The sequence below is a fragment of the Nerophis ophidion genome, linkage group LG02 (assembly GCF_033978795.1).
Source record: "Nerophis ophidion isolate RoL-2023_Sa linkage group LG02, RoL_Noph_v1.0, whole genome shotgun sequence".
Taxonomy (NCBI): Eukaryota; Metazoa; Chordata; class Actinopteri; order Syngnathiformes; family Syngnathidae; genus Nerophis; species Nerophis ophidion.
Window position 1 is genome coordinate 41,005,163 of NC_084612.1, and position 26,808 is coordinate 41,031,970.

At 41.3% G+C, this 26,808-nt stretch overlaps 1 protein-coding gene across 1 annotated transcript in view; it reads right to left on the bottom strand.

The window, feature by feature from the left end:
- Window positions 1–379: 379 nt before the first annotated feature.
- The window catches only part of slc24a5 (solute carrier family 24 member 5), a 39,856-nt gene continuing 13,427 nt past the window's right edge, over window positions 380–26,808 (bottom strand). The window contains exons 3-9 of the mRNA XM_061883865.1: window positions 16,887–16,970; window positions 16,650–16,753; window positions 16,466–16,566; window positions 13,631–13,914; window positions 8,724–8,930; window positions 1,100–1,201; window positions 380–996 (exon numbers count right to left, since the gene is read on the bottom strand). Of these exons, the coding sequence (XP_061739849.1) occupies window positions 674–996; window positions 1,100–1,201; window positions 8,724–8,930; window positions 13,631–13,914; window positions 16,466–16,566; window positions 16,650–16,753; window positions 16,887–16,970 (1,205 nt within the window). The 3' untranslated portion in view covers window positions 380–673. The remainder of the gene's footprint in view (window positions 997–1,099; window positions 1,202–8,723; window positions 8,931–13,630; window positions 13,915–16,465; window positions 16,567–16,649; window positions 16,754–16,886; window positions 16,971–26,808) is intronic.

Here is a 26,808-nt window from a genome sequence, read left to right on the forward strand (position 1 = left end):
CTGCTGGTTATTAAAGTCTGTTTAGTTCAAAGTCTTTGTGTGACATAGCTTTTGCTGTACTGCACAATATTGCTCAACACTGCTATGAAGTGGCCATATAGTTTGGTGTGATGTTCCAAAGGCTTTAAATGTTGGTAATTTAATTTACACCATACCAGTATTATTTAGAATAAGACCCAAATTACACCACAGATTATAGATGTTAATGTGTAACCACAGGGTTGGCGGTGTTCATTAAAATTCAACTGTTGTAAGCAAGGAGATGGCAGATTTTCTTTACTGCTGTTTATGGTTGTTTCACTCTGGTCCTCACAGGCAATAAGAACCTGCTTGTAAAACTTAATCAGAATTGAGCAGTCTGCTTAAAAAGAGGAATCAGGCCAGTCAACATCTTGTTTATTCTCTGTGGTTTGAGTGGTGACTCCAGTCACAACAGTTTTCGCATATTGGAAGATATAAATAAGACATTTCCGAGCTAACTGGAGAAGGGAAATGCGTGCATTGTGATAACCTTTGTGGTTTTAAGGGAGTTCACACCTCAACATCAACATCTTTGGTACGTTGACCTCTCCCTTTTCCAAAGATGTGAGCGGCCCATCCTTCTTGGCTCTGTAGATTTAATTGTGAGCGTGAATCTCTGTAAACATGCATTTGGTCATCGGAGGGTCAGATCTCAGTCACTGCACAGCCTTACAGGATTATTACCAATAATCCCCAACTCGTACAGGATAGAAAGCGTAGCAAAAAGAATGTAACAGATGAAGGAACTGAGCCCCAGTTTCCAGTCCAGTTTCCAGCCATTCACATGCACTGCCACAAAAAGGAAGACGATTGAAAAAAGGAGTGTTGAAGAAATGAAGACCAGGCCAGTGCTGTTGACCTCCACAGGGTTGGCGGTGTCCATGAATGCAGTCTTGATGAACCATGGTAAACCAAGGCACAGCATGTCAAATACGTTAGAACCCACAATGTTGGACATGGCCATGTCAGCTTTCCCTGAAAGAGGATGGATTGAATTAGCAGGGATTTAATTTGGTAAGATCAAACAAATGTAATCTTTTCTCAGTGGTGCTTAATTATTGTAGGTGCAAATATTTACCTTCTCTGGCCACAATAACACTGGCTACAGTATCTGGAATACTTGTACCAGCTGCAAGGAGAGTGAGTCCCATCACTGTATCAGGGATGCCAAGTGTCTCACCTGTTTAAACATAACATCTTACGTATGTCACAATACAAACCGTACTTTGACTGTAATAGTTTGTTAAGCTGCTTATTAAGACATGTTAAGTGCTGTAATGCCACACTTCTAAAAAGCAGAATCTGTAATTGCTGAGTCAAGCTTTTACAATATAATGTTACAGGGCTAACATAAACATTTGAATGATTTATATAAGCAAAATTACTGCACAAGCAGAACCGAATGCAGCTCACTTAAAATGGAGCATATTTTCAAAGTCCAGACATGTCTAAACTACAGTGAAAACTTACAACTGTATGCAGGACTAAACATCACTAATAAAAAGATGAATGTCTATGATGAAGTAGTCATGTTTAGTCCTAAAGTGAAGTTAATGACTTCTCCGGCTCATGCAGTAATTTACTGCCTTTAGTCTTAATATTCTGCACCAAAATTCATGTTTACTCTTCTTCCATAGCGTTTTTTATCCACTTCTATCTCCCAAGGCGTTCATCCAACTAATCCTTTTCAAGCATTTAAAACGTTCAGCGCTTTCACAACATGCAGGCTCAGTCAACAAACGTTCCCCAATATTACCATCCATCCATCCATTTTCTACCGCTTATTCCCTTTCGGGGCTGCGGGGGGCGCTGGCGCCTATCTCAGCTACAATCGGGCGGAAGGCAGGGTACACCATGGACAAGTCGCCACCTCATCGCAGGGCCAACACAGATAGACAACATTCACACTCACACACTAGGGCTAATTTAGTGTTGCCAATCAACCTATCCCCAGGTGCATGTCTTTGGAGGTGGGAGGAAACCGGAGTACCCGGAGGGAACCCACGCATTCACGGGGAGAACATGCAAACTCCACACAGAAAGATCCCAAGCCTGGATTTGAACCCAGGACTGCAGGAACTTCGTATTGTGAGGCAGACGCACTAACCCCTCTGCCACCGTGAAGCCCGCTGCAACAATGTTTTCAGCTAATATTACCGACTTTTCAATAAATCATAACGTTCATATTTTTCTGCCCGTTTTTTCTTTCAGCGACTACTCTCACATTTTTCAACTAATTCAAACCATTCTTCCATTAAAACATTCGTGTTGATTAGGAAAATAAAACTTGGTATTTTTTTAACCCAAAAATTCCCATTTTTTACATTATTAATGATTTTCTAGACTATTGTACAATACAATTGATACGCTCACCGCCATTTTCTCTGAGGGTTGGCTTTTTTTCCCCTGAAAAAACATTGAATGCTGTTCAACACTATCGTAAAATATATTTGTTGAAGAAAAAAAACATTTATTTAGTCTGAAATGATTAAAAAAGCTATGCTTATAAATGCATTCTGGGTAAAGTGGTCATTTTGACCTGTTGCAGTACGATTAAACAATGACGGCCACCTTTGTATTTCAGTCATTAGTCACCTTGAAGGTTCATTTGCAATAGGTTAATGTTAGTTTATTGAACATAGTTTTTATTTAATTGTGCTTTTGTAACATACTTTTATGTGAAGTTTCATATTGAAGTAATTTTATAAAGACAATGGTAGTATATCTTATTGAGGGACATGGATTCATACACAAGATGGATACAATTTAGACGACAAGCTCTTTATCTCCCCTATCAATGTAAGTAATGGTTTCAATGTTTTTATGTCAAAATGTTGGCTACTCTAAAAAAAAATATGTTAATTTATGCCAAAAATGAGATGAAAACTAAAGAACTCTGGGTAATCAATCAATTCAACCGTTGAATCTCGCCCTTTAAGAACAAAAGCTAGGACGTACCCAGGTAATGTGGCCAATTGTGTAAATCTTTTTTAGATAATTTTACATTTTTGAGTCACATAGTTTAATGCCAACTGTTACATAGTTTTATCGTTTCTATAGTCATTGTACATTTCAGTATGGTTAAAGCGATTTTAACATTGAAATATTTTCTACTGGCCAAAAGTATTTTTACATTCAAGCCACTTCACAGTCTGTTTGTATCCATCCTTCCTTCCATAGTCCACCAACATTTCAACCAGCATTCTTCAATATTCTACCATCCATCCATTTACTACCGCTTATTCCCTTTGGGGTCGCGGTGCCTATCTCAGCTACAATCGGGCGGAAGGCGGGGTACACCCTAGAATCGCAGAATATTCTAACATACTTTATCAAAAGAAAATATGTTGACAGATCCCCCAAATTAGCTCAAAACATTGTTGCAGCGGGCAGCACGGTGGTATAGGGGTTAGTGCGTATGCCTCACAATATGAAGGTCCTGAGTAGTCCTGGGTTCAATCCCGGGCTCGGGGTCTTTCTGTGTGGAGTTTGCATGTTCTCCCCGTGACTGCGTGGGTTCCCTCCAGGTACTCCGGCTTCCTCCCACCTCCAAAAACATGCACCTGGGGATAGGTTGATTGGCAACACTAAATGGGCCCTTGTGTGTGAATGTTGTCTATCCGTGGTGACTTGTCCAGGGTGTACACCGCCTTCCGCCCAATTGTAGCTGAGATAGGCACCAACGACCCCAAAGGCAATAAGCGGTAGAAATGGATGGATGGGCATTGTTGGAGCAAAAAATTCTAGGTAATCAGATGCTATTTTAACGGCTAAATTGTTCTCTTTAAGCTTCAAAGTTGGACATTATGTTGAGTGTTTGGCTGAGATGCTGACACACAAGCCCATCAACCAATTGATGTGTAATCAACTCCTGGAAGTAACCGAAAAATGTAATCTTTAAGAACAAATGTTAACTTCTTTGAGTCACATGAACAAATACATGTTATTTTAAAGTGCAGTAAAAGTCTACAGAGTGTAAAGAGAAACCCTCTAAATTAGCTAAAAAGGTACTCCTGTAGCACACATCTTTTCTTAAACAAAAGCCTGTCTGTTTAGTACAGTGGTTTGCATGATTGGCTTCTGAGCAGCAGGACCTGGTTCAATGTTCCCAACTCCCTGGAAGCATGGACTGACTCTCGAGGGTTAATTTAGTGAGTTCATTCTGGGATGCATCCTTTCTTGGGTAATTTTGCAGCCATTCTTATAGTTTAATTCGAACTATTATAACATTAATTCCTAAATTCATAGAACGTTGCAGTACAGTTTCCTATCTTCAACATTCAAATGTTTCTTACAATCACAATACATTCACATTCTAAACATTGAATGTGAATGTTAATGAAATTAAACAATGGATGTCCGCTAAATTTTTGCAACTCAACGCCAAGAAAACGGAAATGCTGATTATCGGTCCTGCTAGACACCAACATCTATTTAATAATACCACCTTAACATTTGACAACCAAATAATTATACAAGGCAACTGGGTAAAGAATCTGGGTATCATCTTCGACCGAACTCTCTCGTTTGAGTCACACATTAAGAACGTTACTAAAACGCCTTCTTTTATCTCCATAATATCGCGATAGTGTTCCATTTTGTCCACTAACGACGCTGAGATCATTATCCATGCATTTGTTACGTCTCGTCTCGATTACTGTCACGTATTATTTTCGGGTCTCCCCATGTTAGCATTAAAAGATTACAGTTGGTACAAAATGCGGCTGCTAGACTTTTGACAAGAACAAGAAAGTTTGATCACATTACGCCTGCACTGGCTCACCTGCACTTGTTTCCTGTGCACTTAAAATGTGACTAAGGTTTTACTACTTACGTATAAAATACTACACGGTCTAGTTCCAGCCTATCTTGCCGATTGTATTGTACCGTATGTCCCGGCAAGAAATCTGCGTTCGAAGGACTCCGGCTTATTAGTGATTCCCAAAGCCCAAAAAAAGTCTGCGGGCTGTAGAGCTTTTTCATTTCGGGCTCCAGTACTCTGGAATGCCCTCCCGGTAACAGTTGGAGATGCTACTTCAGTAGAAGCATTTAAGTCTCATCTTAAAACTCATTTGTATACTCTAGCCTTTAAATAGACCTCCTTTTAGACCAGTTGATCTGCCGTTTCTTTTCTGCTCTGTCCCCATCTCCTTCGTGGAGGGGGGGGCACAAGTTCGGTGGCCATGGATGAAGCGCTCGCCTGTGCATCGGTTGGGGACATCTCTGTGCTGCTGACCTGTCTCCGCTCGAGATGGTCTCCTGCTCGACCCACAATTGACTGGACTCTCACTATTATGTTGGATCCACTATGGACTGGACTTTCACCATATTATGTTACACCCACTCGACGTCCATTGTGTCCGGACCGGATGCTCATAGTCATTCACATTGACATTCCACTGGGTTGTGAGTTTTTCCTTGCCCTTTTGTGGGCTCTGAACCGAGGATGTCGTTGTGGCTTGTGCAGCTCTTTGAGACACTTGTAATTTAGGGCTGTATAAATAGAAATTGATTGATTGATTGATTTCACAGTTAAACCGTTTCCACCTTTCCTCATACATTACACTTTGACTTAAAGGCCTACTGAAACCCACTACTACCCACCACGCAGTCTGATAGTTTATACATCAATGATGAAATATTAACATTGCAACACATGCCAATACGGCCTTTTTAGTTTACTAAATTGCAATTTTTAATTTCCCAATACTTTTTTTCTTGAAAACGTTGCGTAATGATGACGTGTACGTGTGACGTCACGGGCTGTTATGAATATGAGCGCTGCACACACACACAGCTAAAAGTCGTCTGCTTTAACGGCATAATTACACAGTATTTTGGAGATCTGTGTTGCTGAATCTTTTGCAATTTGTTCAATTAATATTGGAAAAGTCAAAGTAGCAAGACGGAGTTGGGAAGCTTTAGCCTTTAGCCACACAAACACACGGTGATTCCTTGTTTAAAATTCACGGAGGTGAAACTTTACTATGGATCACAGCGGACATAGATCCCAACTGAATGTCAACCAGCAGGTTTCAGTGAGAAAATTGTGGTTAAAAAGTCGCCTCTTACCAGATATCAGCTGAGCTTGTGCCGTCCATACAGCTGCCGTCGACACCGGGCCATGGACGTACATTTCCGACTATCAGGTACTGTTAAAATCACTAAAAAACTAGCAACACAATAGAAAGATAAGGGATTTCCCAGAATTATCCTAGTAAATGTCTCTAAAAACATATGAATCTGTCTCAATGCAACGTGATTGCAATCGCGTTTTTTTTTTATTCTCGTCCGTCGCTATCAATATCCTCAAACACAAATCTTTCATCCTCGCTCAAATTAATGGGGAAATTGTCCTCTTCTCGGTCGGAATAGCTGTTTTTGTTGGAGGGTCCCATTATAAACAATGTGAATATATGAGGAGCCATCAACATGTGACGTCATCGTCTGCGACTTCCGGTAGAGGCAGGGCTTTTCTGTTAGCACCGAAAGTTGTGAACTTTATCGTGGATGTTCTCTACTAAATCCTTTCAGCAAAAATATGGCAATATCGCGAAATGATCAAGTATGACACATAGAATGGACCTGCTATCCCCGTTTAAATAAGAAAATCTCATTTCAGTAGGCCTTTAAACGAGCATTCTTCAATATTCAAACCATTTCTACTGTTCATTCAAACATAAATAAATAAATGGGTTGTACTTGTATAGCGCTTTTCTACCTTCAAGGTACTCAAAGCTCTTTGACACTACTTCCACTTTTACCCATTCACACACACATTCACACACTGATGGAGGGAGCTGCCATGCAAGGCGCTAACCAACACCCATCATGAGCAAGGGTGAAGTGTCTTGCTCAGGACACAACGGACGTGACGAGGTTGGTACTAGGTGGGATTGAACCAGGGACCCTCGGGTTGCGCACGGCCACTCTTCCACTGCGCCACGCTGTCCCTACACCTAAACATAATCCGACAATCCTTTTAAATTCCTTCTGCATTTCAGTTTGGCTAAAGCATTTGGGGCATTTACACACTTTCTATAGAAATAGTATTTTATAGTCATTAGTAAACTATTGCAGGCATTTTTTGTACGAAAAAAAATTCATGATAAATTGAAGTGAAGTATATTTTATATAGCGCTTTTCTCAAAGTGACTCAAAGCGCTTTACATTGTGAAACCCAATATCTAAGTTACATTTTTAAACCAGTGTGGGTGCCACTGGAAGCAGGTGGGTAAAGTCTCTTGCCCAAGGACACCACGGCAGTGACTAGGATGGCAGAAGCGGGGATCGAACCTGCAACCCTCAAGTTGCTGGCACGGCCGCTCTACCAACCGAGCTATACAGTCCCAAATTAATGTTCTATAACTTTTTTTGTAAAATTTTATTTCAACAACATTAACGCATATATTTATAAACCTTCCTTACTCAATTCCGACCAGGATTTCAACCCATGCTACTTTCTTTCAAGAAAAGCGCTATTCCTGCAACAGGAGTCATTATATCCTTAGCAATGACGGAGCAGAAAGCAGCTAGGAATACGTTTGCTGTGAAAAAATTTAAGAAGCAAACAATTGGTTGAACTCTTTTCATTCTTAAGTAAACGTTTAAAGGGGGTATTTTGCCTATCGCTAAAAATCATTATGGGCAACAAGAACACATGTTTTTTTTTAGATCCTAAAGATGATTTAAAAAAAAAGGGCCTGCAAGATGCGGCTAATGGCAATTACTATTGTAGCCTTCAAAGCCATCTAAAACAACTTTAAACCCCTCGATCAATGTTTTATGTACGCACTGCAAGTAAATAGTCAAGGCAGTCACAGAAACATTCATAACAGTATGAATTATATTCAATATTTACCCTATTGTGGACATTTCTTGCACTACCGTAACTTTTTTCTCAGCGCATTTATTCCCCATTTCCATAGCAGCTCACTTCCGACTTCCAGACAAAAAATGTGTGTTCCTACTTTTGGAAACAAATGTAAGTGTGTTTTAATCAGGGCAGACTTGATACCAGACAACAAAGATGACTCTTTTTGGACATAATTAAATCCATAATTGCGATTTCCCAAAACTTCAAGTTGTAAAAAAGTAGCAGCTAGAGAGGATTTGATTCTTAGGTAAATAAGCCAGCATTCTTCCAATCTTAACTATCAGTGCATATCTCAAGCATTGAAAGTGGTCCAAATGAGAACAAGTCATGTTCATACAGTAAATGTCAGCGCACAAAACTGACGCAGTTATCAGTCTCATGTCCACTCTTTGGCTAGACTTGAGAGCCTCACCGAGGACTACGGCATAATAACCCCATTATACTTCAGTACAACTAGCGCTGTCACATGAGAAAGTTTGCCCCATAAGCTTCCGTTGTAACTAAAGTTGCCCGTGAGGGTGGGTTGGCGGTTTGGTTCTATGTGCAAACCTGGTATTCACATGACTGCTGCCTCCGGGTGTACTGCTCTGTAAGCCTCCAGAGGCCGGGTCAGCACATGGCCTAGTGGAACTGCAATAATCCCCTCCACCTCTCATCCTTGCGAGACTATGGCATCTCAGGAATTAGGCAGCAGACCGACATGTGATTCGACTCGGACGTTTTTCTCACAGGCTCCAAGGCCTGCTGTGATCTACAACTCCCACCTTCTCAGCCACAATGTGTTCATTCCACCCCCAGCTCAGGAGTGCAAAACACAGCATCTTACCAACAACAGTGACCATCCACACCAGGATGTATGTGAAACTGGAAATCCAGATTGCAGACATGATGAAGGTGATGGCGAACCATTGCTTCCACCATTGTCTTCGGCAGTCGGGGACGGTCAGGAAAAGCAGGGTGATGATGGGTAAAGCCAACACCCACAGGATCCTTTTCCAGTCGCTCTCCGGCACAGCAAACACACTTTTGTGTTCTGCAAGTAGATTGGACAAAAGTACCTTTAGGGCTTGACTTGTAAACGCACTGGGTTGAGTTCTTCCTTGCCCTTATGTGGGATCTGAACCGAGGATGTCGTTGTGGCTTGTGCAGCCCTTTGAGACACTTGTTATTTAGGGCTATATAAATAAAACATTGATTGATTGAGTGACTGCATTGTGGGTCTTGCTGCACCCTGAATCGCTTATTTACATGGCCCAAGGCAAGATTATGTGGCTAAGTTTTGTTTTTGTTTTTTAACAAATTCAAAACATGGTGCAAATATGAGGCGTCACTTTTTTGGGAATTTTGCCTTATCATTCGCAATCATTATGAGAGACAAAAAGACAACGGGTTTTTTTTGTGTTTTTTTGCATTCCAACATGTAAAAATCAGCTAACAATGCAGCTAATGGGAGCAATCAATTCTACTTCTAAATCACTTAAAAAAAGCATTCAAACACCATCACAAATACTTTATTTACATTTCGTAACCTGTATAATAACCAATCTGTAGCAAGATTGTTATTGTAAGTGCAAACACTGAGGATTTATTTTTCTATTATAGTAACACATTGCCGTGCTTTGGTATTAGCCGTAAAAGCTACCTACGGAAATAGATAAGATCTTCTACATCAGCACCAAATGCGTTTGAGTTTATAATGCACAACACAATGTGACAGGACACCACTCTGTACTGACTGATAAACATGAACAATCATATTACAGGAGACTGACCATACGTCCTCTTTTCCCCGGACATCAGATGTCCGGCATTTAAGTTAGGGTTGCGTGTATTTTCAATGTACGTCTAGGGTTAAGAAGGGGTTAAAAACAAAACAAATTGTGAAGGTGTGCGCATGCAGCAGCATTCGTGAGGCAGGGGCTGAGACAGAGAGAGCTAGAGAACGAGGGCGTGGATTGATTGATTGATTGAAACTTATCAGTAGATTGCACAGTACAGTACATATTCCGTACAATTAACACCCGAATAAGTTTTTCAACTTGTTTAAGTCGGGGTCCACGTTAATAAATTCATGGTACAAATATATACTATCAGCATAATACAGTCATCACACAAGTTAATCATCAGAGTATTTACATTGAATTATTTACATTATTTACAATCCAGAGGGTGGGATGTGGAGGGGGTTGGGCGGGGGAGGTTAGGAGGGACACAGACACAAACAAGAGAGAGAGTAGAAACAGACAGAACAGAAGAGAGAAGCCAAAACGTAAATGCAACTTCACGGATGATTTGCGGGAAAAGTATCCGTGTTTTCGTCATGGCCGTGACACATGGGAAGCAGAATGCACTGTGTGCAAAGCAGGAAGGTAAATCTGTGGCAAATAAAGGGGCCAACGATCTACAAGCCCATAGCAACACTGCAAAGCACAAATCAGCTGTGCAGGGCGAGAGCTTGTCTGCTGTTTTTTTTTTTTTTTTTTAATTATTTTTTTTTAATAAACTTGTTTTGAGGCATTATTGTTGTTTACGTTGTATACAAGAGGTTATATTGAATATTTGTACCTATGCACTTTTTTTTTCCAAAACTGTGAATGTTACAGAATATAAGTATGACTTATTTTGTTATACTGTCAAGCAGTGATGGCGTTAACACATTTGTTGTGTGTTTTGGGGCACATTCTAAAAATACTATTAAAATAAATAAAAACATAAAAGTGAAATGAAATAGCTTCAAGGTGAAATATAATTTAGAAAAAGTTGTAATGTTGACTAATAAAACAGAACTGTTTTTTTCTTTCAAACTGTCATTGCTCAAAACATGATATTGAATCAAAATCAATGTTATTATAAACTATTGACCTATCCAGAGTTCCGATTACATCACATCAAATATTCCACTTTAAAAAATATTTTAGGTGGAAGATTTTGCATATTTTGTGTGTTTGCCATAAAAAACATAGTTTTGTTTGACAAAAAAGGGTGAAAAACAAACAAACAAAAAACAACATAAAATAAACGAAAACATTTTGAAATGAGGAATAGAGATGAAGTTGATGTAGAATCCAGAGATTTACATGTTAAATATAAAATGTATGTATGCTCTGGCACGCCATTATCATCATTTGGTGACCGAAGCAAAACACTTTTTACACTTTTATACTGAAATAAATACACCTACAACTTATTAGATAAAAACATACAAAAAACTAGCGGCAGCGGTAAAGTTTAGATCCATGAAGGAAAGAAGAAAGTCAATGAATTTTTATAACTGAATACATTTACATATGCATTAAAATGTGTCTTCTTTTTTTATTATTTCTTTTTATTAATTAAGTAACGTTTATGACAACCTTTTTCCAAAACACAATATAGAATGTTAGATATGACAGGACAATGCATACGTTTATCATTTATTTTCAAAACGCTTACAAAAAAGCGGGACCCCAAATATTGACTGTGGGACCCCATTTTTATGACTTGATGGGGTTCCTGGGACCCCATTTTGAAACTTCTTAGCACCAACACTGCTGTCAACAGAGGAAAAAAATGTTTAATTTAAGTATATATGTTATTTATAAAGCAAGTTCATGAATGTATCATTGGCAAATTTTCACCTAGTCCCGGCCTTGGCGTGCTGCCCGCCTTGGCACACAAATATGTGTCCTCTTTTTTGGATTTCACAATATGGTCAGCCTATATTACAGTATCTGTAAAGTATTAGCACAAATTTCATGTTTTGTGTGACTCACTCGATGGAAAGTTGTGTCTTTGGTCCCGCTGGCCAAGGACATTTTTTCTGGTTTTATTTGGGGTAAGCACTCCATTTATGTCAAAATAGCATTGCTTCAAATTCCATATTTTGCAGCTTCGAGTCACTTTCATCTAACTCCCTCAGCTTCCGTCTGCTCCGTCTCACCTTCTTCTTCGTGCTGGCTTCTAGAAGCAGCAGTTCATCCCCCGTTCATTCAGCTCAAAAAAGATGAGGTTGTGAATCATCATAAAATAGTCATCTTCCTTGTTTGTTACTAAGTCTTCCATTATTACGACAGACGCACGCGTTTACCCGGAAGTAGAACCAAACATTGCTGGATGTGCGCTGCTATGGAAACGGAAAGCAATGCGTGCAATTGATCGAATTACAGTAAATATTTTAAACATATTAGATATTGTTATGGACATGTCTGTTACTACATTATATAAATACTTGCAGTGTGTATATAAAACGTTGCTGGATGGTTTTGAAGTTGTTTTAGAGGGCTTTGAAGGCTACAACACTGACTCCCATTAGCCTCATCTTCCAAGCCTTTTTTTTATCATCTTTAAAATCCTAATTAAAAAAAGACATGTGTTCTTAATTCCTTATATTAATTGTGAATGATAAGCACATTTCCAAAAAAAGTGCATTTCCCCTTTAACTGCCAGACATACTTGCCAACCCTCCCGAATTTTCCGGGAGACTCCCGAATTTCAGTGCCTCTCCTGAAAATCTCCCGGCACAACCATTTTCCCGAATCTCTAGCGATTTCTAGCCGGACAACAAGGCACGCCCCCTCCAGGTCCATGCGGACCTGAGTGACGACAGCCTTTCGTCACGTCCGCTTTTCCTCCATATAAACAGCGTGCCGGCCCAGTCACGTTATAACATCTAAGGCTTTTGGAGCTCAGTGCACAACTGCAAACACAACAAGAAGGAGACGAAGCAGAAGAACGAAGAAGAGACAGTCATGACGACGACGAGTAAGAAAAAAAAGTACGCTTGCAAGTCATCAGAGAGGGTCTTAAGCATGGTTAGAAAAATAGTGACAGAGAATAGAACGAGGATGGACAATTCAACCCTAAACTCACTCCGTTCCTGCAAATTAAATTTCACAGATGCTGCCCATACCTATGTTTCTTCAAAGGCTGCGCTACTGGCTGCAAAGCATCCATCCATCCATTTTCTACCACTTATTCCCTTTTGGGGTCGCGGGGGCGCTGGCGCCTATCTCAGCTACAATCGGGCGGAAGGCGGGGTACACCCTGGACAAGTCGCCACCTCATCGCAGGGCCAACACAGATAGACAGACAACATTCACACTCACATTCACACACTAGGGCCAATTTAGTGTTGCCAATCAACCTATCCCCAGGTGCATGTCTTTGGAAGTGGGAGGAAGCCCGAGTACCCGGAGGGAACCCACGCATTCACGGGGAGAACATGCAAACTCCACACAGAAAGATCCCGAGCCTGGATTTGAACCCAGGACTGCAGGACCTTCGTATTGTGAGGCAGACGCACTAACCCCTCTGCCACCGTGGCCCTACGATGAGGTGGCGACTTGTCCGGGGTGTACCCCGCCTTCCGCCCGATTGTAGCTGAGATAGGCGCCAGCGCCCCCCGCGAGCCCAAAAGGGAATAAGCGGTAGAAAATGGATGGATGGATGGATGAAATACAAGTATATAAAAGTAATAACGGGCTTGCTTTTTAGAGAAACCTGCTAATGAAACAAGGCTGGACACTCGAAGACATAAAAAAGGAAATCCATAGATTGCATGCAATTTGAACAGAGGACAATGAGCCCTAGTAGACTTTGGATTCTGAAATTCTTCACCGGCATTATAACTGACTCCTTTGGCTGTAAATACAAGTTTGGCTTTGACAATAGCGGCAGCTTACTCAAATCCGTTGTCCGTCGGACGTGCTGAATGTACTGTGTGACAGTAAGAGGTTAGCAAATAGGACGTCTTACCATCGGGGATTTCATTGAGGCCATGCAAGCTGAGAGAGAGATGGGAGTATTCTGAATCATCCTGGAAGATTCCACTGTCTGTCCTGGAGTGACTGTAGACCCTCAGGTTGGTTTCACTCTGCCAGCCAATCAGAGGTCTTGTTTCACTTTTCTCCTCTGGGACTTTACCCAGACAGGCGCAGCAGGGGCTGATTCTGCTCAGGACAAACTCACTGATGCGGATGTCAAAGCACAGAATGATGATGTAGACGCAGTAGACCAAAATGAGAAAGGCGGCGTCGTACCTGGCATAGAAGAAGACATAAAGTAGACACAAATCAGCTCACTGTTGGAATTGTTTTTTTCTGTCTGTAATTGATGTGGCTTTTTTTGTTTTGTTTCTGCACGGGAAACAATTGATTTCAAAAAAGGAAAAATAGTCACATTCTGAGCAATCATTTATTATTTTTTTCCTAAAAAAGGAAAAAAAAATGTACTCAGCATTTTTTACATTAGAAAAACAATATTATTTTGAAAAACTATATCCAGCCATGAGCTTCACGGTGTCAGAGGGGTTATGTGAAAGTGAATGTTGTCTGTCTATCTGTATTGGCCCTGCGATAAGGTGGAGACTTGTCCAGGGTGTAGACTGCCTTCCGCCCGATTGTAGCTGAGATAGGCACCAGCGCCCCCCACGACCCCAAGGGGAATAAGCGGTAGAAAATGGACGGATGGATGGATATCCAGCCATTTCTTATGAAGACATTTTTTTGCCATAAATTAACATTTATTTCTAATAACCAGCGGAAAACCTAATTTGGATTATTCTTCAACACATTATGAATATGTGTCTTAAATTAAAAAATAAACTGTTTACCTCATTTTCTAAAACTAAAAATAGACACACAAATTAAAAAAATATACCGTATTTTTCAGACTAAAAGTCACAGTTTTTTTCGTAGTTTGGCCAGGGGTGCGACTAATGTGTGAAATAATTAACACATTACCGTAAAATATCAAATAATATTATTTAGCTCATTCACGTAAGAGACTAGACGTATAAGATTTCATGGGATTTAGCGATTAGGAGTGACAGATTGTTTGGTAAACGTATAGCATGTTCTATATGTTATAGTTATTTGAATGACTCTTACCATAATATGTTCCGTAAACATACCAGGCACCTTCTCAGTTGGTTATTTATGCGTCATATAACGTACACTTATTCAGCCTGTTGTTCACTATTCTTTATTTATTTTAAATTGCCTTTCAAATTTCTATTCTTGGTGTTGGGTTTTATCAAATAAATTTCCCCCCAAAAATGCGACTTATACTCCAGTGCGACTTATATATGTTTTTTCCTTCTTTATTATGCATTTTCAGCAGGTGCGACTTATACTCCGAAAAATATGGTACATTTGTAACATTTATTTCAAAGAAAAAAAAAAAAATTATTAATGAGATATTTCTTTCTTTCATACTACACTAATTTGTTTTGTCAGCTATAACACAAAGTATGTGTGATTTCGGGCCTACTTTTTGATATATCATCCTTTTATTCATTGAAATATATCATCACATTTATGTTTCCATTTTTGGGATAATCTACCGGGGGACATTGCAATGTGCAATGTCAGCACTATTTTTTCCCGCAACTTCAAATGCACTTGTTTTAATAAATAAATGCAGCATTTTAAAAGCACAATCTGTGTAAATACATTAGTCTGTGGTTAAAAGGACTTGAAAGGACTCAAAACTCAAAATGCAGGACTTGGGACTTAACTTGAGACTTTCCAGTCTTGACTTTGGACTTGACTCGGGAATTGCCTGTATTGACTCGGGACTTGACTCGGGACTTGAGGACAAAGACTTGAGACTTACTTATGACTTGCAAATCAATGACTTGGTCCCACCTCTGCCTGGACGTGCCCTTTGACATGACGCCAGTAATTCATGTCAAAGGGTTCAATCTTTGTGGAAAAATTGATGCTGACAGAGCAATTAACTCATACTTGTATTGTAAATATCACTTTTACTTGTGAGCTTTGTTAATAAGAACGCAGAATATGTGCAATTTGAGAGAAATAGCAGTTTAAAATTGTTTAGAGGCAGCACGGTGGAACAGGGGTTAGTGCATGTGCCTCACAATACGAAGGTCCTGAGTAGTCCTGAGTTCAATCCCGGGCTCGGGGTCTTTCTGTGTGGAGTTTGCATGTTCTCCCCGTGACTGTATGGGTTCCCTCCAGGTACTCTGGCTTCTTCCCACTTCCAATGACATGCACCTGGGGATAGGTTGATTGGCAACACTAAATTGGCCCTAGTGTGTGAATGTGAGTGTGAATGTTGTCTGTCTATCTGTGTTGGCCCTGCAATGAGGTGGCGACTTGTCCAGGGTGTACGCCGCCTTCCGCCCGAATGCAGCTGAGATAAGCTCCAGCACCCCCCGTGACCCCAAAAGGGACAAGCGGTAGAAAATGGACGGATGGATGCCATTTCAAATGTAGATCTCTGTTATTTGTTGTGTTCATCCAGAATTGTATTATTATTATTTTCAATCCTAGCCAGGGTATTCAACAGACAATAGAAACAACTTTATGAAGGCCTGCTCTCTCTTAGAACTCTACTATATGACTTATTTGAATTTTAACCACAATGACACTTACACACTTCTAATAAAATAGGATGCCAGCAGTTTATGATGTGACAAGACAAGATAAAATACACATGTATCGATCGCACTGCCATCATAAAAAGTCTATGGTGTGCTGCATGTGAAGAACGATTGGTGTTCCCGCTGCAATGAGACACATAACTGCTTTTTACAAGTACCACACGTTCATCGTCACGCTCACTCACCAGTACACCTTGTTATCAGAAATGATAGCAATTACGGCCGCAACACTGATACCGTACGCCAAGGAGTCCCTGAACAATGGCCAGCAGGTGAGACGTCCTGCCTGGAAGTGAAAACAAAAACAATTATTTAGCAGCGAGTAAGTGGGTCAACATGCGTTTGTATCGGAAGGTGTCAGAACGTTACCATAGGGGCCAAGATTCCACATGCAGCACAGATGCCCAAGAGGTTGTAGACAGCTGAACCCACTATCGTGCTGACCCCAATGTCCCCCTTTGTCACAAACACACCTGAGGCACCAAGGTCACAGGTCATGATATTAGGGAAGGTTGTTTGACAATATAATATTAGGGAAGGTTGTTTGACAATAAAATATTAGGGAAGGTTGTTTGACAATAAAGTATTGTTTAAATAATAGTTTACCCAGAAAGGCTGTCACCAGCTCAGGTGCAGAACTCCCAGCTGCCATGAATGTAGCTCCGGCGACATCTTGAGACAGTCCCAGGCCTGAGACACACAAGTATACGTGACAACATAATGATGCACAATATAAGGATGAAAACAAAATACATCCTTGCACTACCTGAGCTCACAAAGATTGTTATCTTCTCTGGCTAGCATTATATTGATCATCCAGTCCATATAAGGATTATTGTAAGTCCAAGGTGAAACATGGAAAAAAATATATAAAAAAACACAGGGGTACCCCAAATTGTATACGCCCAGGTTTAATTTTAAGTATGATTTGGTTTTGGGCAGAACTTTGCAACAGAATATGTTTGTGTTTTTATGCACTCTGTCAGTACTATTAAACACTCAGGGATGATGAGGTGGCGACTTGTCCAGGGTATACACAGCCTTCCGCTTGATTGTAGCTGAGATAGGCACCAGCGGCCCCCGCGACCCCAAGGGGAATAAGCGGTAGAAAATGGATGGATGGATGACTCCATTCCGTGTGCTTTTTTTTAGTGCAGCTGCAAAAGATTTTAAATAAAAACAAAGTTGTAGCCAACAATAATAGACAGTCAATGAGAGCCGTGTTTTCCAGATTGTCACTGAACGCACCACACTGCCAGCCATTAGTAAATCTTAAAGGGTAACTGCACTTTTTTTGGAACCTTGCATATCGTTGTCAATTATTATGAGAGACAAGAACACACATGTCTTTTTTTTTAGGATTCTGAAGATGATCAAAAATGCTTGCAAGATGCAACTAATGGGAGTCACCATTGTAGCCTTCAAAACCAAACAACTCCAAAACCCTCCATCAATGTTTTATATACACACTGAATGTGTGTATATATATATATATATATATATATATATAATGATAAATAAATGATAAATGGGTTGTACTTGTATAGCGCTTTTCTACCTTCAAGGTACTCAAAGCGCTTTGACACTACTTCCACATTTACCCATTCACACACACATTCACACACTGATGGAGGGAGCTGCCATGCAAGGCGCCAACCAGCAACCATCAGGAGCGAGGGTGAAGTGTCTTGCTCAGGACACAACGGATGTGACGAGGTTGGTTCTAGGTGGGATTTGAACCAGTGACCCTCGGGTTGCGCACGGCCACTCTCCCACTGCGCCATGCCGTCCCTGTATATATATATATATATATATATATATATATATATATATATATCAGACACGTTCATAACATATTTTGGTCATTTGCATACCGGATGCAATACCAGAACTTATTTCTTCAGCGCATTTATTAACGTTCCAAAAAGCAACGTACTTCCAGAAAGAAACGCGTATGTGTGTTTAATCATAGCAGTCTTGGTAACAGACAACGAAGACAACTATTTTTAGACAAATAAGAATTCACGACCTAATCTTTTTGAAGCTGAATATACGGAGGATGAACTGCTGCTTATAGATGCAAGCACAAAGACAGGATGAAACGTTGGAGCAGAAGGAAGCCGAAAGAGTGAGGTTGGTGTGACTTGACCGGAAATGCGGAGCTTTCAGCCAAGGCATGCCGACAGAAATGGCGTGCTTATCCAAACTCAAAAAACATTTAGCTATTGACATTGGCTAGCTAATCTCTTAACGTAGCTAGCTTCCGCCGCAACGCTTTCCTCAGTATATTATAATAATGTTGCTTTAGCTTGGTTATCATACAGGTTATGGAATGCTTTTTTAAAGGGATTTAGAGGCAGACTGGATCACTCCCATTAGCTGCATTGCTAGCCACCTAAAATGAGCCCATTTTTACAAAATAAAATGAAAAAAAACATGTCTTCTTGTCTTTCATAATGATTATGAATGATATAGGCAACATTTAAAAAATTGGGGAATTTTGGAATTTTTACATTATCCCTCCACAATCCTTTTTGGAGACAATAAATAGCACGCTTTACCTTTCAGTGCAATCTTTGCTTTCTTTATTGTCCATTTTCTCGTTAGTGCAAAGAAGCACGACCGTTGTGTTGTCAAGGTAAGCTGAAATATGCTCTCGTGTCACGTAGCTTGCGTGACTGACGCTGGCTGGCTCCTCTCCCTCCGAACAAGAGTTGCGGTCGCTTGCCCTCCAGCGTTTTGGAAGAAAATTGCAAGTCACACGTCTTCCCCTGCAGATGATCAATAAATGAATCCAGACGGGCCGCAAGCTGTGTGACTTGCATGCCTCTGAGAGAAAAAACGTTGCCTGTGCAGGTGGCGGAGAAACATTGTCCATGCATCCACATCCAACACGTGACCAGAGTCAATACCAAGTCAATGCAAACTTGCCTCCGATGTCATGTGATATATGACTGTTATGACTACTTATTGGCCTCCATCGATGCACCAGTAGAATGCATATGACATCAGAGCTATTTGGTCAGTGCTATAATCTTCTGGTAATGCCATGACATCATTGCTAAATAATCACTGCATTCATGTTTATCGTTCCATGATTTTTAATCTATCCATCCATTTTCTACTGCTTGTCCCTTTTGGGGCTGCGGGGGGTGCTGGAGCCTATCTCAGCTGCATTCGGGCGGAAGGCGGAGTACACCCTGGACAAGTCACCACCTCATCACAGGGCCAACACAGATAGACAGACAACGTTCACACTCACATTCACACACTAGGGCCAATTTAGTGTTGCCAATCAACCTATCCCCAGGTTCATGTCTTTGGAGGTGGGAGGAAGCCGGAGTACCCGGAGGGAACCCACGCAGTCACGGGGAGAACATGCAAACTCCACAAAGAAAAATCCTGAGCCCCGGAATGAATTACGGACAACTCACTCCTCATAATTGTTCATCAAAACTGCACGTTTAGCGTTGAAGTCGCTTAAAGGATTCCAATATGTCAAAGGAGATCTATAATGATTTGGTCATCATTGTCACCGACGTCCCACTGGGTGTGAGTTTTCCTTGCCCTTATGTGGGCCTACCGAGGATGTGGTAGTGGTTTGTGTTGTGGTTTGTGCAGCCCTTTGAGACACTAGTGATTTAGGGCTATATAAGTAAACATTGATTGATTGATTGATTGATTTAATCAACATTTAATACACTTATTTGTGGTCGAGATATTATGTATTGGTTATGCTTGGGTGTACATTTTGCTCCACGGTCACATTTATAACCTACTTTTATGCGGGTGTCTGCAAGCAGTTCGTTTATTGAGACGCTCCCTTTAGATTGCCAATGAAATCGTCTATGCCAAGATTGCGTAACCATATTGCCAGTGCTCTTTAAAGGACCGCGAGCGCCCCCTAAAGGACCACCAATATCTGTTTCTCAGCTGTGTTCTGTATGGGCCGCAGAGGTATGTAGTTGTAATTCCCTTTCCCACCACTTGGGCAGTAATGACAATTTCATACAAAGAAGAAAAAGAAGTTTCTTAAGCGCCAAATTATGACTGCAGTGGTAATGCTGTATTTTCTTTTTGTTCTTTAATTTCATTGATAGTTTAATCATGAAAAATATTAATTATTAATTTAGTTGATTTATAATTTAGGATTACATAGACATTTATTTTTGAGTGTTAATATTGGAGTAAGCCCTGGGCCCCTCTGCAGGAAAAAATTTGGGCCCCCGAGTTAAACATTTTTTCATTAACAACCACTTATCTACACATGATCCTCTCCAAAAGTATATCAGAATTGTTTTGCAGTTCCCTTAACTGTGGTTTCAGTGCATCACATATTATCAAGTAGCGATTTGTGCAGGCGTTTTAAGTTGTCATGTTAACATTACATAGGATTTAGAGTGTATGTAGTGTTTTAAGAGCATTTAAAGTGTTTTGTACGAAAGCTGTGTGGAGTGTGAGGAGGGCTCATAAATACGTTAAAGGCCTACTGAAATGTGATTTTCTAATTCAAACGGGGATAGCAGATCCATTCTATGTGTCATACTTGATCATTTCGCAATATTGCCATATTTTTGCTGAAAGGATTTAGTAGAGAACATCGACAATAAAGTTCGCAACTTTTGGTCGCTAATACATAAGTGCCTTTACCGGAAGGAGCAGACGATGTGCGCGTGACGTCACGGGTTGTAGGCAGTGTTAATTTTGACAGCAAAATTTGATTTAGTTTTAGTCATAGTCTTTTGACTAAGATGTAATTTAGTTTTAGTCATAATTTAGTTATTTAAATTGTTTTAGTTTTAGTTGACGAAATATCATAAGATTATAGTCGACGAAAACTACAGTAGATTTAGTCGACTAAAGGGTAATACGTAAACTTTCCCTTCAATTTCTGAAAGTCAAAGCAAAACAGCGGAAAAATCACCGATACAAGTCGTATTTTGATGAAAATCATGTCTCAAATTTAGTATTTCACGAGTAAGCCGTGTAATAAACGGGATAACGTCGAGTGAGTTGTATGTTGTTGAAATGCTTACCTGTGTGTGGATTTCGGGGTGATTCGACTGTAAATGTCGCTTCAAGTTTGTTGTGTTTTTCCCCGTAATCCTCGCGCTGCATTTCTTACTCTGCGTTATCTTTGACGTCAAATATAACATTTCCCCATATGTCCTCTCTCCTCCTCCTCCTCCCCGGCGTTGACATGTTGTCTTCTGCAGCGCATTCCCGGGTCAGTCTCAAACGCAAACTACGTTTACGTAACTTCCTCACCACATCGCTCTGATTGGTTCTCTTCCCAACTCCTCCCGCCTTTTCCTACCAAAATGAGTTCCGATTGGATATCGTCTGTGGCAGACATTTTTGTCTCGTTTTTATTCGTTGACGAATATGTCAATACACTTCGTCATCGTCTTAGTCCACGTAAATTATTTTTATTTAGTTATTGTCTCGTTTTAGTCGGAAAAAAAAGGTCGTTGACGATAACTATGACGAAAATTTTTCGTCAACAAAATTAACGCTGGTTGTAGTGCTCCTCACATCCTCACATTGCTTACAATTATAGCCAGCAGCAGCGAGAGCTATTTGGACCGAGAAAGGGACAATTCCCCCATTAATTTGAGCGAGGATGAAAGATTTGTGGATGAGGAAATTTAAAGTGAAGGACTTGAAAAAAAAAAAAAAGTAAAAAAAAGGCGATTGCAGTGGGAGCTATTCCGATGTGTTTAGACACATTTACTAGGATCATTCTGGAAAATCCCTTATCTGCTATTGTGTTGCTAGTATTTTAGTGAGATTAAATAGTACCTGAAAGTCGGAGGGGTGTGGCAAAGGGTGTGTTGACGCCAGAGTCTCTGAGGGAAGTCACGGCAGATGCAGCAGGACGGAAGCTCCGCCGATGTCTCCGGTAAGAGGCGACTTACTACCAGAATTTTCTCACCGAAAACTGCCGGTTGACATGTAGTCGGGATCCATGTTCGCTTGACCGCTCTGATCCATAGTAAAGCTTCATCTTTGGGAATTTTAAACAAGGAAACACCGGCTGTGTTTTTGGGGCTAAAGGCTAAAAGCTTCCCACCTCCATCCTTCTACTTTGACTTCTCCGTTATTAATTGAACAAACTGCAAAAGATTTAGCAACACAGATGTCCAGAATACTGTGTAATTATGCGATTAAAGCACACTACTTATAGCTTGGATCAGGCTGGAAAATAATGTCCGCTAAAACCGGTGACGTCAACCGCACGCGTCATCATACGAGTCATCATACCAGGGCGTTTTCAACACGACACTTTGCGGGAAATTCAAAATTGCAATTTAGTAAACTAAAAAGGCCGTATTTGCATGTGTTGCAATGTTAATATTTCATCATTGATAGATATATAAACTATCAGACTGCGTGGTCGGTAGTAGTGGGTTTCAGTAGGCCTTTAAGGGTCCCATTCTCCCATGGGGTTAAGAGAAAAAAGTAGGAAATTGGGCGGATTCTCCTCCACTTAAGTCTGTCACCTTCATCCAAGATGCACACTTTTGGTGGAGCAACCCTCAAATGTGGGCGTTCCCTGTCAAATCCCATTGATTGGAGTATTTTTGGCCTATGCGTTTCTGAGGCTAGAATAAGTCCAGCACGCCTGGAAGGTAGAACATTATATTGCACTTTAATACATACGATTTAATTTAAGTGGCGATCATGTGAATATTAAGTGGAAAATACATCTATAATGTTGCGTCAATCAATTAATTGGATTGTTTTTTTTCACAGTTTACATCAAACTGCCCTGTACAAGCCCAAGCTGTCAAGCCCTTCTGTATGGAAGTAGAATTGTCGTACATAAACTTATATATATCAATATGATATTAATACATATGCATAAATTATTAAATATTTTCAATAATTTACCGGTCGATCTACGTTCCCATCCTCACCTATGGTCATGAGCTTTGGGTCATGACTGAAAGGACAAGATCACGGGTACAAGCGGCCGAAATGAGTTTCCTCCGCCGGGTGGCGGGTCTCTCCCTTAGAAATAGGGTGAGAAACTCTACCATCCGGGAGGAGCTCAAAGTAAAGCCGCTGCTCCTCCACATCGAGAGGAGCCAGATGAGGTGGTTCGGGCATCTGGTCAGGATGCCAACCGAACGCCTCCCTGGGGAGGTGTTTATGGCACGTCCAACCGGTAGGAGGCCACGGGAAAGACCCCGGACACATTGGGAAGACTATGTCTACAGGCTGGCCTAGGAAAACCTTGGGATCCCCTGGGAAGAGCTGGACGAAGTGGCTGGGGAGAGGAAAGTCTGGTCTTTCCTGCTTAGGCTGCTGCTCCCGCGACCCGACCTCGGATAAGCGGAAGAAAATGAATGGATGGATGGATATTATTAAATATACAAATACAAATGTGATATACAAATAAATAAATAATTTGTATAAATAAACAAGTATTTGTAAATACATTTTTTAGATTTGAAAATATATAAAAATAAAATGTATAAATATAAAAATGTGACATACAAAGAAATCCAGAGTTTGTATAAATACAAGCGTATTCACGGTGGCAGAGGGGTTAGTGCGTCTGCCTCACAATACGAAGGTCCTGCAGTCCTGGGTTCAAATCCAGGCTCGGGATCTTTCTGTGTGGAGTTTGCATGTTCTCCCCGTGAATGCGTGGGTTCCCTCCGGGTACTCCGGCTTCCTCCCACTTCCAAAGACATGCACCTGGGGATAGGTTGATTGGCAACACTAAATTGGCTCTAGTGTGTGAATGTGAGTGTGAATGTTGTCTGTTTATCTGTGTTGGCCCTGCGATGAGGTGGCGACTTGTCCAGGGTGTACCCTGCCTTCCGCCCGATTGTAGCTGAGATAGGCGCCAGCGCCCCCCGCGACCTCGAAAGGGAATAAGCGGTAGAAAATGGATGGATGGACAAGCGTATTTGTACATATATTTTTGAGATTTGAATATAAATATGCTTGATTTTGTATTTGCATTGAATTTGCATATGTGGATCGCTTTTTTGCTTTTGTGTCGATGAGACATTCCTCCCACAAACCAGATGCACAAATAAATGGAACCTACACACTCCCCTGAACAACCAGCAGAGGGCACTCTTGATTTATTTGAATGTCACATTTTTATATTTATACATTTTATTTGTATATATTTTCAAATTTCAAAAATATATTTACAGATAAACGTTTATACAAATTATTTATTTTTTTGTACATCACAATGGTATATTTATCAATATTTGTATTTGTATATGTATTAATTTATGCATATTAGACTTAGACTTAGACTTAAACTTCCTTTTTATTGTCATTCAAATTTAAACTTTACAGTAGAAATAAGAACGAAATTTCGTTGCATTAGATCATGGTAGTGCAGGATAAAAAAAAAAAACAATAAGGTGCAGATATTAATAAATAGATTACTGTACAGATAAATACATTGCACTTTTTCATATGCATCCAGGGTTATGGATGTATGTTATATTGTCTTTTTTATTCCAGCGAGTTAATTCATTTTGGAGGGAGTTAAGGGGATTATTATGATCTGTTCAAGAGTCTTACGGCCTGTGGGAAGAAGCTGTTACAGAACCTGGAGGTTATGCTACGGAGGCTGGGGAACCTCTTCCTAGAGTCCAGCAGTGAAAACAGTCCTTGGTTGGGGGTGGGAGGAGTCTTTGCAGATTTTCTGAGCCCTGGTCAGGCAGCGGCTTTTTGCGATCTCCTGGATAGGAGGAAAAGGAGTCCTGATAATCTTTTCCGCCGTCCTCACCACTCTCTGGAGAGACTTCCAGTCTGAGGCATTGCAGGCTCCAGTCCAGACAGAGATGCTGTTGGTCAGCAGGCTCTCTATAGTGCCTCTGTAGAATGTGGTGAGAATGGGGGGAGGGAGCTGTGCTCTTTTCATCCGACGCAAAAAGTGCATGTGCTGCTGAGCTCTTTTTACAAGAGCTCCGGTGTGTAGGGACCAGGTTATATTGTCAGCGATCTGCACCCCCAGGAAGTTGGTGCTGCTTACCATCTCCACCGCTGTGCCGTTGATGAAGAGTGGAGCGTGGCTGGACTGGTGCTTCCTGAAGTCAACAATGATCTCCTTTGTCTTGTCGACGTTCAGGACCAGGTTGTTGGTTCTGCACCAGTCAACAAGATGTTTCACCTCCTCCCTGTAGTCCATGTCGTCATTGTCACGGATGAGGCCCGCTACTGTCGTATTATCCGCATACTTCACAATGTGGTTAGTAGTGGACCTGGCGCAGCAGTCATGGGTCATCAATGTGAACAGCAGTGGACTCAGGATGGAGTCCTGGGGGGAGCCGGTGCTCAGGGAGATGGCACTAGAGGGGTTGTTGCCCACTCTCACAGATTGGGGTCTGTCTGTGAGGAAGTCAAGCAGCCAGTTGCATAGGGGGGTACTGAATCCAAGGGATGCCAGTTTGCTCCCAAAATGCTGAGGGATGATGGTGTTGAATGCTGAGCTGAAGTCCAGAAACAACATTCGCACATGTGTGTCCTTTCCTTCCAGATGTTCTAAGCTCAGGTGGAGTGCAGAGGAGATGGCGTCCTCTGTGGAGCGGTTTGGGTGATAAGCGAACTGGTATGGGTTGAATGTGGGGGGAAGTCTGGAGACAATGTATCCCTTTACCAGCCTCTCGACGCACTTCATTATGATGGGGGTGAGTGCAACGGGGCGATAATCATTGAGGGAGGAGATTGGGGGTTTTTTAGGCACATGAATGATTGTGGCCGTGTTAAAACATGATGGTACCACAGCCTGGGTCAGCGAGATGTTGAAGATGTCTGTGAGAACCCCACCCAGCTGGTCTGCACATCCCTTAAGCACCTTGCCCGGAATGTCATCAGGTCCCGGTGCTTTCCAGGTGTTCACTCTCCTCAGGGTTTTCAGGACATCCGCTGTGTAAGGTTGAGCTGCTGCTCATCAGGGCGAGGGATGGATTTTCTCGCCGGAGTGGTGTTAAGTGCCTCAAACCTTGCAAAGTAGTTGTTAATGTCATTTAGGAAGCTGATACTGTTGTCACAGGGATAGGGGGCAGCTTTATAGTCTGTGATGACCTCTATGCCCTGCCACATTCGTCTAGTGTTCGTGGGGTTCTCGAAGAAGTCCTGCACTTTCTGACTGTGAGCACGCTTTGCAACCTTAGTGGCACGGTTCAGATTAGCTCTGGCTGATTTTAATGCCAACATGTCGCCAGACTTGAAAGCCTTGTTCCGAACCTTCAGCATTGCACATACTTCACTGTTCATCCAGGGTTTCTCGTTGGCCCGTGTGGGGATGTTCTTGATCACACTGACATCCTCCATGCACTTCTGAATGTATGCGGACACAGACTCTGCATACTCCTCCACACGTGTGATGATTATCGGTGGCGGCTTCCTTGAACATGTCTCTGTCTGTGGTTTCGAAGCAGTCTTGTAATGCTTCCGTTGCTCCCTCTGGCCAGGTCCTCACCTGCCTCACTGTAGCTTGCTTCCTGATCAGCAGGGGCTTGTATGCAGGAATTAGCATCACAGATAA